This window comes from Penicillium antarcticum (assembly GCF_028974205.1).
Source record: "Penicillium antarcticum strain IBT 31339 chromosome Unknown utg000006l_segment0_segment0, whole genome shotgun sequence".
In the NCBI taxonomy this organism is placed as follows: domain Eukaryota; kingdom Fungi; phylum Ascomycota; class Eurotiomycetes; order Eurotiales; family Aspergillaceae; genus Penicillium; species Penicillium antarcticum.
The window spans coordinates 2,787,927-2,801,207 of NW_026695304.1; the positions used below are offsets into that span (position 1 = coordinate 2,787,927).

The 13,281-nt window shown below is 49.2% G+C and overlaps 6 protein-coding genes across 6 annotated transcripts; 2 read left to right on the forward strand and 4 right to left on the reverse strand.

Annotated features, from left to right (window-relative positions):
- Positions 1-275: 275 nt before the first annotated feature.
- Positions 276-1,850, reverse strand: N7508_007132 (uncharacterized protein; the record flags this gene model as incomplete). The annotated part of the gene is made up of 1 exon (XM_058465196.1): positions 276-1,850. The coding sequence occupies one exon, from the start codon at positions 1,848-1,850 to the stop codon at positions 276-278; it is 1,575 nt and encodes a 524-aa protein (XP_058319049.1).
- A 323-nt stretch (positions 1,851-2,173) lies between these two features.
- On the reverse strand, positions 2,174-3,205 carry N7508_007133 (uncharacterized protein; the record flags this gene model as incomplete). The annotated part of the gene is made up of 2 exons (XM_058465197.1): positions 2,174-3,070; positions 3,116-3,205. 2 exons carry the CDS (start codon positions 3,203-3,205, stop codon positions 2,174-2,176), a joined length of 987 nt encoding a protein of 328 aa, XP_058319050.1.
- A 1,104-nt stretch (positions 3,206-4,309) lies between these two features.
- N7508_007134 (RBR-type E3 ubiquitin transferase) lies at positions 4,310-6,274 on the reverse strand (the record flags this gene model as incomplete). Its single annotated transcript, XM_058465198.1, has 1 exon — positions 4,310-6,274. One exon carries the CDS (start codon positions 6,272-6,274, stop codon positions 4,310-4,312), a length of 1,965 nt encoding a protein of 654 aa, XP_058319051.1.
- A 629-nt stretch (positions 6,275-6,903) lies between these two features.
- Positions 6,904-7,699, forward strand: N7508_007135 (phosphatase PAP2 family protein; the record flags this gene model as incomplete). Its single annotated transcript, XM_058465199.1, has 3 exons — positions 6,904-6,951; positions 7,002-7,191; positions 7,248-7,699. 3 exons carry the CDS (start codon positions 6,904-6,906, stop codon positions 7,697-7,699), a joined length of 690 nt encoding a protein of 229 aa, XP_058319052.1.
- Positions 7,700-8,264: 565 nt separating this feature from the next.
- On the forward strand, positions 8,265-11,626 carry N7508_007136 (FAR11/STRIP family protein; the record flags this gene model as incomplete). The annotated part of the gene is made up of 5 exons (XM_058465200.1): positions 8,265-10,226; positions 10,274-10,383; positions 10,437-10,573; positions 10,626-10,755; positions 10,816-11,626. The coding sequence occupies 5 exons, from the start codon at positions 8,265-8,267 to the stop codon at positions 11,624-11,626; spliced, it is 3,150 nt and encodes a 1,049-aa protein (XP_058319053.1).
- Positions 11,627-11,835: 209 nt separating this feature from the next.
- On the reverse strand, positions 11,836-13,002 carry N7508_007137 (tellurite-resistance/dicarboxylate transporter family protein; the record flags this gene model as incomplete). The annotated part of the gene is made up of 1 exon (XM_058465201.1): positions 11,836-13,002. One exon carries the CDS (start codon positions 13,000-13,002, stop codon positions 11,836-11,838), a length of 1,167 nt encoding a protein of 388 aa, XP_058319054.1.
- Between the last annotated feature and the right edge of the window lie 279 nt (positions 13,003-13,281).

The following is a 13,281-nucleotide window of genomic DNA, read 5'->3' on the forward strand; positions in this document are numbered from 1 at the left end:
GCACCTACTTGTACAATTGCATGTGTAACTAATCAAGCCATACAAACACTACATATTAATTTGGTCCTTCGTGATGGGCCTTGAAGGCCACCAGAGAATGACATTCATCCTTTCACCACACTTCCAACTTCAATTTGCACACCTAATTGAGGCTCTAACGCTTTCAACATGAATGATTCTACGAAAAAAAAAATCTTACGTAGAAAGTTCTGCCAACAACCCTATCAGGTACTTCCCCCACTAGTTTAACAATGCACTGGGAGCTACGAAGAAAGCTACGGAGCTACCCTTTCAAAGCATATCATCTGTCCTTGAAGCGCAGGTTCCAAATCCAAACCAATCTGTCCTGCAATCCCATCATCCGTGACATGAAACCTCGCCCTAACAATGTCATGATCCCGCGGATCCTGGTTTACAACCTCCAGTTTTGCCGTCCAGGATTCCCCAGTCACGTGAACCATCCGAATCACCATGGCGACTTCATAAAGAAGTCGTGAAGCAACGAGTTCATTTCCACGTAACTCAAACTCCATATCTCCATACCCAGCATGATGATACCGCCCAGTATAGCCCTCAAGAGAAAGCAAAGGCGCATCAACCGAACAAGGTAACTCAGGATAGAGCCGCACCAACGCATTGCCATTATCAACTCTCCTCCGATCCCTCAGCTCAAGCATCTTCATCGACCAATCAATCCTCTCACAAACCGGAGTTTCGAGAAGCTCGTCTAGCAAATGCATATACAAAGCCGTTTGCACATAATTACTCGTCCCAGTCGTATTGCCCATCATAACCAATCCCCATTGGAGATCCGGCAAATACATCATCGTCGACCCGTATCCAGTCCAGCTTCCTGTATGCCAGATCAAGCGCCGGCCTCGATAGCTATCGATCCTCCAGCCGAGGGCGTAAGCATGCGGAGCGGGGAATGGGTTTGTGGCCTGCTCTGTATAGTAAATGTGTGGTTCTATAAGTGCGGAGTGTGCGGCGCGACTGATCGGACCGGATTGGGTCATCATGCACCGGAGCCATTTTGTGTAATCGAGGACGTTGCTGATTATTGCACCGGCACCTGATACGACCGGGAAGTTCGGGATCGCTTCTTCGGTGTATGCCTCTGTTGAGGCATTCCATGCGTAGCCGTGGGCTAGGGTTATTCCCCTGCTTGCTGCTTCCTTTACTTCTTGTGGGGTCCAATATGTGTTTGTCATGTTGAGAGGGCTCCATATTCTCTCTCTCATGAATTCGCCTAACCCTTGTCCTGTCATGCTCTCGATTGCATGTGAGACAGCGGAGAACATGTAGCTGCTGTATAGATATTGGGAGCGTAGTTCTGCGGCGAGTGGAAGGTGTCGCAACGATCGGATGCCGTCTTGAAGAGATGTTGTCTTTGGCTTGAAGCTTTTGAGGTGGTCTGGGAAACCGCTTCTGTTGCTCAAGGCATCTTCGAAGGTAACGCGTGATGTTGCATATTCATTCTCTAGAGCAAAGTCTTCCGGTATGACGGAAGAGATGGTCGAAGTCCAGGAGAAACCTGGCGGAATCTTCTCTGTAGCTTCCGTTGACACAGCCTCATCTATCAATAGTGATACGCTAGCCGCTGTAAATGATTTGGTTGTGCTGGCTGTAAAGAATACTGTCTCGGGAGTAACTGGGACATCAGGGAGACTAGCCAGTCCATAGCCCTCGTACCGTGTTAGTATCAGTGCTGTGATACGGATATGGCAGCTTACCTTGGAAAATGTAGAAGCACCGTCAATCACAGCGATTGCAAGGCCTGGAACATGCCATGTCTGCAACAAGTCTTGAACCAATCTATCGAACTCATCATTTAAAGAAGACACAGACATTTCAACTTCTGTAGATGCAAGATAGAATGATGACAGTACCCCTCATTTATAAGATTTGCTGACCCGGAGTCCGGCCGGAGTTGTTATATAGCAGCCTAGTTGAGCCTCATACGGGGGAGATTTGTTGCAAAGTAGAAATACCAGGGAGAAGGAGATAGGATTAGAAAGAGAGAGCAGACCAGATATATGAACTAGGTTACGGATGCGAATTAGTATAGGTCATCCGAAATCTCCAAGCGAGGAAAATAGATAAACAATCAGACATCAGTCCGATGAAGAAACATAATAGATATGCCCGAAAAATAAAATATGTATCTCGCCTTTCACTTTCTCGATAGTTGATGCACAGAAGAAAACAAAGAAGCCTCATCCCACTTCTGGCGTACTTCTGCAAGACGCTGAGCACTACGCGCACCCCAGTACCACTCAGGCGGTTCCTTGAGATCACTTTCACCTATGTAGGAACCCACCGCATGTTTCTTGATTCCGGCTATAGTGTTTTCCACCCACGCTTTGCATTGTGGAGTGTTGTCTTCACTTTCAGCAATGCCATACATCGAAAAGTAGTGATTCGATGGCACACGCATTGCCATATCCGAGCCTACTCGCTGACTGTATGGATACATGGGACACCAGAATGCCCATGATTTCCCAGGAGGGAGATTGACAAAACCCTCTTCCAGGACATCTGTCACATTGGCTCCTTCATCGATGAAGGCATTATCGGCATAATAGTAAAGAGATTTCGGGCTCGCCATTGCTTGGCCATGATGCAAGTTCTCTAGACTCTCCTCTTGGCATACCGATTCTGAAAGAGCTCCAGGAGGGCGGCCGGTATGCATTGTGAGGAGTGCATCCTCAGCTTCCGCAACACTACTTTTCATAGCGACAAAATCAACCTTGAAACATAGCTCGCCATCGGAGTGAAATGCCACCATGACGATCTCGGTATCTTGGTCGGCGGTTGGAAGGACAGATTGGACCCAGTTGAAGGCTTCGCGGTACATCTTTGCTGGATAGATATATGCCGATGATCGGAATCCAGTAGGATAGGGGTTAAGCTGCAAGTGAAACGTAGTCGCGATTGCCGGGAATAATGGCCCGGCTCCGCGGGCAGCCCAGTAGAGGTCTTGATACTGGTCTTTATTGCATAGCAAAAGTTCGCCTTTTGCTGTCACTACTTCCACGGCAAGCAGCTTGTCGGCTGCCCATCCCCAGTTCTAGAGTGTATCAGTAAATGGAGTCGATGGGAAGAAGGAAGTGACATACTCGACAATTCCATCCTTGACCTCCCTGAAGCATGAATCCTCCCAGTCCAACATCCGGACAGTGGCCTGCAGGAAACATGAGTCCATGGTGTGTTTGTAGATAGCGATTCAATTCTTGTCCTGTAGTGCTGGTAGTTACTTTGGCTGTGTTTGACTCGACATCCACAGTGATATCTTTCCAACTTCCGAGATCTAATAGGATCGAGTGTTCTTGTAAACTCCAAACGGAGATTGAATGTCCTCCGGATCGAACGGCTAGTTGACACTTCTCCTGCTGAGCTATTTTCACCGCTTCAATCACATCTCTTTCGTTAAATGCGGTGATCACAGCACGTGGAAAGTATCTGGGGCGATTGAGATTAAAGACATTTCTCACACGCGCTTGTTCATATGTTGCACTGTCACTTGTTTCTCGCCACAGGAGCTTCATGATGTAGGTTGGATGATGGAGTGAGGTCAGGGATAAGCGCAGAGAGGCGTTCTTAAATGCCAACTCCGCATCCCGTGCACACTATAGCTGCATTATGCCTAATACACTTGGAGGCAAATTTATTCCTGTTAGAAGATATAGTTTTCCTGTCTCATTGCCATGTTACTGCATACGGAGGGGTACCTCTTTAGATACGTCATAGCAGCTGCATTATAATATGTTCTGGGTATACATCGCAGATCAACCAGACACATCCAGAGAAAGACTCGTAGTACCAAAACCCAAGGTCAAATAGTAGTCAGGGACACGGTCTTCTCTTATTGTGTTTCTTTCTGCATTTTTTCCAATTGGATAATTTTGTACAGCCAATCAACGCTGGAACAAAAGGTGAAAATTGTTGTGAAAATTCGGATGCCAAATGGAAATATAGCAAGGTACATTGTGAATGCATACTTGAGATCCAAGGTAAGCGTTGACTGAGTATAATTTGACCAAGGATATGACGTTATCAAAGTACCGCCACGGGAATCAACGGTGTGTGTAACCAAAAACAAGTCGCTGGAAGGACACACAAAGTGTGTGGAGGAGCATGTAGCACAGATGATATCAAAAGAGTACGTAGAAAAGTTAAATAGAAGAGTCAAGGGAAGACATAATTCGTTGTCTCATGCATCAATCTCATTATGACGCTGTTTGTGAAACCCAGGGGTTTCATGTATGGTGGTGGTTGTGATGTAGCTTGTATACATCGTGTCGTAATTTCAGAATTCATCGTTCAGCTCATCGCTATCCCATTCATCCTCGCGATCATTTTGCACAAGGGCTAGAAAGCGTTGGAGGCCAGCACGAGCTTCGTCCTCCTGTCGTTGGCCAGGGTGGTTATTGTCCCATGCATGAGGTTCGTCATCATCATTATTGAGAGGTGGGCCCAGATAACCCAGAGGGCCTTGGTTATGTGGAGGAGCTGGGGGGATATCTGCCCATCGGACAGGCCTCCGAGGTCCGTCTCGGTTGTTGCGGTGTCTGACCTCGGCCATTGCACGAGCTTGAGCTCGGCGCTCGGCTGCTGCGGCGCGGGCTGCTGCATGATCTTGTCGACCGGGTCGTCGACCACCGGCATTGACGCGGGGTGGGACTGGGGCGGGTGGAGGTGGATGTCGGTGGCCGTGCAGGTCGTCTTCATCATTATCAAATTCGAATGCAGGGCGATCCTCGTCGCTTTCTTCGGCCTCCTCGTGGATAATTGCTGGCGGTGGATCGTCAAAGACCAGAAGCGCTTCGGGAATGCGGTGAAGTGCTTCGGCTCCGTCTGGATTGAGACCATCGCCCCCTTCCAGATCCCAAAGCCGGTTATAGCATTTACTCTCCAGAGTGTTGAAGTGTTGATAGGGATTGTCCGCGGACAGCCAGCTTGAGCAGAGGTAACAGAAGTGGGTATCACACTGGAAACAGCGCATATGGTTGCAACCCATTTGCTTTTGACAGGGCACATTGCAGGTGGGACACGGAGATGTGTATAGGCGCAGATATTCCTCTGTTGCCTTTTCTTCTTCTGTTTTCTCACCTGCACGGCGTGGGTAGCAACGAATTAGTTCTCCGTGCCAACCTTTCTTGCAAACGGAGCAGAAGGCATAGTTGCAATCTTCACAGATAGCTACGCGTTCTGCCATCGGAGGCAGTTGGTCTTCGGGACCGAGAGGATCAAATCCATCTTCATCATCCGAAATCTCCAAGTCATCGGTCATTGGGTCTTCGGGTTTCGGGTGACGCTTGGATCGTGCTGCTCCCTGGCACCATTCTCGAGGGCAGTAAACAGTGTTCTTATCGGCTTCGATCTTTTTCTTGCGCTTGAGGAAGACATATCGCTGAACTGCCTCCGGAGGCAATGGGATCTGCAAGAGCTCGCTAGGTCCAATGCTAGGATCGCGCTTTTTGCGGCGTGGTGTTTGGCCATCGCCCTGTGCAGGTCTCTTGCTGAGCTCGCAGTCCGGTGCCATGCATTTTACACTATCTACATCGCCCTCGTGGATGCAGGTACCGTAGAAGTCTTGCAGACAACTGACACAGAAAACGTGGGAGCAGCGCAGCAATCGATAACAAAGCGTACCCTTCTTTGGTTCGAGGCAAACTCCGCATTCAAAAGTTCCCTGTTCAAACTTCTCTTGTTCCGCTTTTATATTGAAGTCCAATAGCGCCACTTTCAGATCTCGCGATAAGCACACTTCCCCCGACGCGGATTGAATATCGAATGTTGTCTCCGCCAGTTGTTGCAGATGATCAATATAAGTGTAAACGACCAGATCATTTCCACATTCCTCCCAAAGTCGGCGGCAGTCGTCAGATAACCGATCGATAACCGAGGCGGGCAGCCATGAGGGAACGGTTGTCAGATGAACGATTGGTGGCTTCTCTATAGGATAGCCCTCGGGTAGTTCGATTTCGAGTTTTAGCGGAGGTAAATAAGTCAGGATATGAACGTCCTTAACAGGCAGCTGGTCGAGCTCTCCTTTGGATTCATCCAAGGAAGTCGGAGGGGTAATGGTGGCGTTGAGGGCGACATCGATTGGCTGTTGAAAATAGACAGAGATCGGTGACGATGGGACTACCGGCAGTTCAAGCGCGGCCTTGAAAGGTGACCCAGGTTGTATCTGTATCTCCGGGAAGATGGCGGCGATGGAAGACAGCTCGACAGAGCGGTCGTCCTCGGGGCACTCTAGTTCGGTCATTTTGGCGCGGATGAGACCGATTCGCTGGAATTTCCGTCAGATTGGATTTTGGATGTAGTGATATTCCGTTAAAGCCTTCCGTTAAAGCGTTGTGATGCGATTCGGAGACCGTATATGTCTCCCACAATATGCCCTAGCACAAGAAGGCCATCGCAATCGCAAAGAGGTTAAATGTTGTATGGTGACAGATCGGAGTGAAGTGTCAAGGTCGGGCAGAAATGGAGACTCCCCTGCAGGAACACTTCGAATCAGCGATGCGACTGAGATGCTAGTGGTAAACCAACCAGTAGTTCACGGCGCCCCGAGTATCCGAGGCCACTGTTCGGCAGAACGGGAGGGATCTAATAAATGATGTAACAAGAAATCAGGAGAATATGGCGAGAGCAGCTGCGTCATGGTTTGAAAGATAAAAAGCTATAGAAAGAAAAAGAGACACAGAGGAAGAAAAGAGAAAAGAAAGTGGGATCCCACTCGATGCCTGAGAAAAGTCCCCGCCGTTGGGCTTTGTATCTCTTATCACGGACCGGATTTACCCTGTCCCAGACCCTGAACATCTCCCAGTTCTGTACTTCACCTCACTTTCTCTCCTTTAGTTCACTTCACTCTCTTTACTTTACTCTATATTCACCATGGGGGACACTCCGCTCGCCTCGTTGTCCTTGACTCATGTCCACTATGTGTGTCTCCCTGGTTAAACCCCATCATATTCCTATGCTAACTTACCTAGAACCCCGAGGACCAGTTGTCCTTCGTTTCAGCCTGGTTGGCTCTGATTCCCCAGGCATTGTGTGTTTCATATGCAACCTTGATCTGGTCAACTAGAGAGGTGGAGGTAATCCTCATGTTTGTTGGCCAGATGGCCTGTGAAGCTCTCAACTTTGTTCTTAAGCGTCTAATTAAAGAAGAGCGACCGAAGGGTAAGTGTTCATGGCCGAAACCTCGGAGGTCCTCCAACTGACTGGCTGTTACACAGAAATGTTTGGCAAGGGCTACGGCATGCCCTCCTCGCACGCCCAGTTCATGACCTTCTTTTCCGTCTACCTGACCTTCTTCCTCCTCTTCCGTCATAGCCAAGCTTCCGCCAGCTCCTACCCCAACGTTGCCGTCCTTCTCCGTGTCCTGGTCATGCTGGCCCTTTGCATGGGAGCTGCCGGTGTTGCTGCCAGCCGTATCTACCTCAACTACCATACCCCGAGACAAGTCCTCGCTGGCTGTGCCGCCGGTTTCACATGTGCTTGTGTCTGGTTCATGTTCACCAGCGTGCTGCGAAGCTCCGGCTGGATTGAATGGGCCATGGAACTTACCGTGTCTCGATTTGTCAGGATCCGTGATCTCGTGGTACGTGAAGATCTAGCCGAGGCCGGCTGGCAACGATGGGAAGATCGGAGATTGAAGCGTCGCGGTAGTGACAAAAAGAAAGCCTAAGGACGGAACCCGACTCATTTTGCGTATACCCGGATATTGTAGAAAGAACGCGCGTCACCCTGTACATTTATCGCATTTACCGCATCTATCGCTATTAATTTGAATACAATCTCGAAGTCCCAACATTCGCGTGGACCATTAGACAAGTTACCGCCTTTCTCACCGCCATATATTTGCCATTCTATAGATCACTCGCTAGAGATGTAAGACGTTGCCTAGAGCGCTTTGTAGAGTGGTTCGGTGCTGGAATTATCTAGCATTCAAGTACGGGAGGGAGCTCTGAAGCCCTTTATATCAGGTATCGTGAGGTGTCTGATAGTCTCAGGCGTGTAAACATTGCCCGGGGTCACGTGTCGTCCTCCCAGAAATCAACACCGCAACTCAAACTCGCATCACTAGCTTTGGACGTGACGAATTGAAATGTATAATGACTTACTTGTATGAAACCAACTGAACTCGACATATATCACTATCCACTGGCTTTGCTGATGCCGGGAGTGTGAATACCGTTGATCTGGCGATCCACAACACCTGTCTGAAACCCAGACTCGCCAAACTTCCAGGGATGGATGCCCCATCTGATACACGTGACTCCACGATGGAGGAGCATCACATCGTCAAGGCCGATGAGGTCGACCAAACCGGGACTGATATCTCGCCCGTTTCAGACGACCAGCTCATGGAGGAGGTGGCTGAGGGGCTCCGCCAGGAACGCCAGGAACAGGCGTCTCAGGCCGTACCCGCTGAAGAGACGGTGCTGTCCGAGCCTGAAAAATCCAGGAAACGACCAGAACTCCGCCGTGAGACCTCTGCTCCTCCGCCGCCGTTGCAGCCACCGCCTCCGGCTCCGGTTCAGGAGAACCCAGGGAACCCAGGACAGCCCACGGATTCATTGAGTTTGTCTCAGTTGCGTAAACTCGTGAATGAGATGCCCAAGATCGAACAGCCAGCTTATGCATTTGAATATGCCGACGCTCAGCCTTTTCCTGATGAGTTGGAAGAGTGGTTTCAGTATAATGACTTCGATCGTGTCATGCTGATGGGCACCAAGGCCACATTCAATCAAAGATGGGGTTTGTTTTGTCACCAAAACAAGATATCCATGGTCGCATCTTGGCTGGACGTTTCCCAAGATGTTCACCGTACATTTATATCTCAGCTGCTCGGCGGCCTGCAGCATGACGATGTCTCAGTACGACTGGAGGCGCTCGAAACGATCTGCTACCTGTTAACTGGAGTTTGGGGTATCACTGGTGGCAAGGCGGCTCCAGATTATCCGTCAAAGGAGAGAGCTCACACCTCGACTGAGGCTCCTCCAGGGAAATCCTTGCAGATCGATTGGATCGACGACAACGTCTCCCTCCTCCAGGAATGCTCTGGAGTGACAGCTCTGATACAATACATGTGTCGGCTCTTCGACAAAACTCGCTCCAACATTGGCACGGACGTAAATGGAATGGAGCACGAACGGCTCAATCCTGGTGACATCACCGCCCCAGAGCGTGAGGCCAATCTGCTCCTGACAAGTTTGTACTTTATCGTGGAAGTGGGCCGTCGGGAAGAAACGTCTTGCACTGGGTGCAGCCCCATTCGCGATACATTGATTGATTCGGATCCTAATCTGCTGGTATCCATTGTTGAAATCATTGCTCGTTTGCGCTGGGATGAGTCTGCCAATATTCCGCTCACCAGAATTCTTCTTTTGCTCTGGAAATCGCTCCTCCTTGTTTTCGGAGGTCTTGATGACCTGAAGCGAGCCAAGGACGTCCTGGAGCCTTTCCATTCAGCGGACAGAGGCGATACCAACCGCCGGACTCCCTTCCTCCATGCCTCGCCCTTGGACTACCATGTCTTCCGCCAAGAAATCACATCAAAATACCCAGCTTACAACCCTCCACCACTTGCCGTTCCTTTGGAGTTGGAAAACAACTCGATTCTCCCCCCTCTTCCACACAACGCCATCAAGGTGAACTCATCGAGTGGTATATTCTGTGGCGTTGGTCCGTCAGTTGCTGGCGGCAATGGATCCATTATCCAGCAGTCTGTTCACATCGCAACCCCAGCACCATCTCCACCGCCATCCCCCATTGGCCCAGGAGGCAAGGCAGGAAAGAAACAGAATTACCAAACCAACCAGAACTTCCCCTTTATGTACCCTCCTTTGGATGACTCCAGTAACCGCATCGGCGGCAAGGGTACCACAGAACGTCAGGATACATTGGTTGGCAAGCGTTGGGAAGGCAGTGATGTTCCTGCATCGATCATTGAAGCTGGAAGACTCTTTTCTACGCACGTGAAGATGACCCGTGCTATTCGACAGCTGTGGCAGGAACGCGAACAGTTCATGACATACGATCGTGGTTGGAACGCTGAGGATGCTGCCCATTTCCCCGACGCCGATCTATCAGATGATTTTGAGCATTTGGATCTATCGGAAGGCGAAGAAAAGCCTGAGACGAAATGCGAACAGAAGGAGACAGATGATCCTGACATCCAGCGGCGCTTGGATGCTGTTGAGAACTTCTACGTGAGTTACATTACCTGCTGAATTTGACATTAGCTAACCGTCATAAGGGCAAAACCTTATCCCATCTTCAATCTATTACGATAGTTTTCTTGAAGATTATATTGACGAATGTCAGCTCAGTGGTCAGCCAGGCTGGCAGCTATAACCAGAGCATGAGGTAAGCCCCATGTATCCAGCTTGGATTTGAATTAGTATTAACATGATATCCAGCAATGGAATGAACGGATCGCACGATCTGTTCTCTGATTCGGCCATAGATGAACTTGATAACATCAGACTTCGCGAAATCACCGGAAAGGCAGTCTCTGGAATTTTGGTGCTTCTTTTGAAGTGGTTCAAGCGGTCTCGTGAGTTTCATCGACCTTATTGAGCTCTGAAGCATATGACTGACCTCTCAAGATATTTTGAAATTCGAATATATGACCCAGCTACTCCTTGACTCCAACTATCTCCCTTTGATTCTCAAGATGTTCGCCCACCAAGACGTCGATCAGGCCGTTGCACAAAAGAATGACCGTGAAGACTTGTCGTATGTTGCTCGATTCATCGATTCAAATAGAACACCAAACCAGTTCCTAACATCTACCAGGTTTTTCCACTTCTGCGCCAGTAACACCGATGCTCAAGATAGCGATGATAATTCAGGTGGAGATACTGAGAGCGAGGATGAGGCCATGCCACCTCCAATCTCTCGACATCGCCCCAATCTAACGCGCGGGCTATCCGATGAAGGCTCAGTCACCGATATGTTCAATGGCCCCATCCGGCCTGAAGTCGACGAACTAGGCTATCCAACAGTCCCTCCCCCAAAAGAGCCTATCACGACCTTCTCCTTCCGCAACTTCTTTTCCTCCATCAACTACCTGCACGTGATGCAAAAGATCACTCGCAACAAGGCGCACCGTTGTCTCCTGCTCGTGCAGTACAAGTCTAGCAACATCCTCCGCAAGGGACTCAAGATCCCAGACCCCCATCTCCGCGACTATACCCTCAAGCTGTTCAAATCGCAGGTCCCGTACTGCGGCAGAAAATGGAGACAGGGTAATATGCGCGTCATCACCGCTATCTACCTCTACTGTCGTCCAGAACTGCGGGATGACTGGCTCGCTGGTTCAGACGTAGATGCCGAGGTCGAAGAAGCTTTGCCATTGGAACAAGCTCTGCGCGGTCTAACCCATTGGTGGCATCTGCGTCAATACAAGGATGTGATGGGTGGAAACGAAGGCACATCGATGATGGAAGAAGAGCGTGATTTCTTTGTTCGAGAACTTGAGTCTATGGGTTGGGGATTTGCTGATGATATGCTTGGTGGATCTGGCGATGATCAGGATATGGCTAGTCAGATGGTTAATGGGACTGAGTGGGAAGGCGTGCCTCTGCCCGCGGAAGGATGGCCGTAGTCGGCTTTTTGGTAATGTCTCTGCATAAAGATGAGATCGATGAATTGCACATACCCGCTGTGTCGGTTGCGTTATGATTATGGTACAGGCTTGATTGTAGTCTTATGTCTGATATTAAATCATTAGATACATTCATTGCCTTTAGAATACATTGTTTTTGGGCTATGTGATTGTTCAGTTCTCAGTTATTAGTCTAGTTGCCCTGTTCTCTAGGCACATCTCTTGACATCTTCCGGCCATAACATCTTACGCCTGACAATCGCAACTATAGTGGTAATCCCCACACCTAACCACATTGCGACCTGTAATACCGTCATAATAGATGAAACCCACAGGATACCTTCGGACTGCAACACCTGTCCGATACTAATAGTCGCTATAACGAACCCAGTATTAGGGAATACCATAGCCCAATACACAACTGACATGGGAGGGGCTCCCTCGCCCCCAAACACTCTAGCAGACGCTAAAACACTGACAAGAGCAATGCAGAAATGGAAAAAAGCCATAGTCCAAACGAAGATAGCGACGAAAGAGGCCATCATTACGGCAATGTCACCGGTGCTAAGAGTGACACTCCCAATAGACTCGGGATCCGCGTAGGAAATGATATATCGTGAAGGGAAAATTTCCACTGCCTCCTTTGCCATTCCGATTAAAGCAAGAGCAGTGAAGCTCCACGGCCCGACAGCAATGAACATCTGTGGGCGCTTAGACCGCTCTGGGAGACCGCGCTTGGCGAGGAAGTACTGGTATTCGCCGTAGATGAGCAGAGACTTTATAAATCCAAAGCCTTGTAATGTTACGCCACCGATGAGAATTGGCAATGCTTGGTCCCGTGGTTGACTGGCGGCAATGGATGAAGCGATGGTACCGGAGAGCATGGCTGGGAAAGAGGGCAGAAGTTGTACGATTGGGAATGGCTGCTTTTTTGCCATGGCCAGATGGTACAGATACCAATTGTGGGATATAGCCAGGAGGGTGGAGAGCGCGACATAGATCCAGAAGACGATTCGCAGAGCTACTTGTAGCCAGGGGCCACAGGAGTTACTTCCGTAGCTTTCTGCTCCGAGAATTATGGTTGCGATCGATAGTAGGCATGTCGATGCGAAATAGGTTTCATGGCCGCTTTGGAATGATTCTTTGAGGGCGCTGCGCTTGGAGACGAAGCGGAGAATCATGCATGTTGTGACCGCGAGAAAGAGGAATAAGTTTAAAATATAAATTATCTTGCCGATGGTTTCCAGGCCGGTGAATTTGTGAGGTGTGCGGTAGAGAAGGACAGCGATGCCTCCAGTGGCCATGGACATGGAGTACCATCCCCATGTAATCTGGCAAACTCGGTCTTTGAGGGTGACCTTACTGTCAAGGTCCATTCTGACGGTTTTAAAGTGGGATGTAATATTTTCGTGCGAAATCCAGCACATAGATATCACATTGTAGATCGTTGCGCCTTAAACAAGTTTCGGATATTCGATAGATCTTGGATAATACGCCGAGTATAGACCCACAAGGCTCAAATCTTTTTTTGGTTTCGGCATGCCGATGTCGGGAATGTTCGGGATTGACCCGAGCTGTCCTGCATGTCCGTTCGGGGTGTCAAAAGAAAAATTATGCATGTACAATAGTTTGTGTGTAATTGTAGCATATCACAA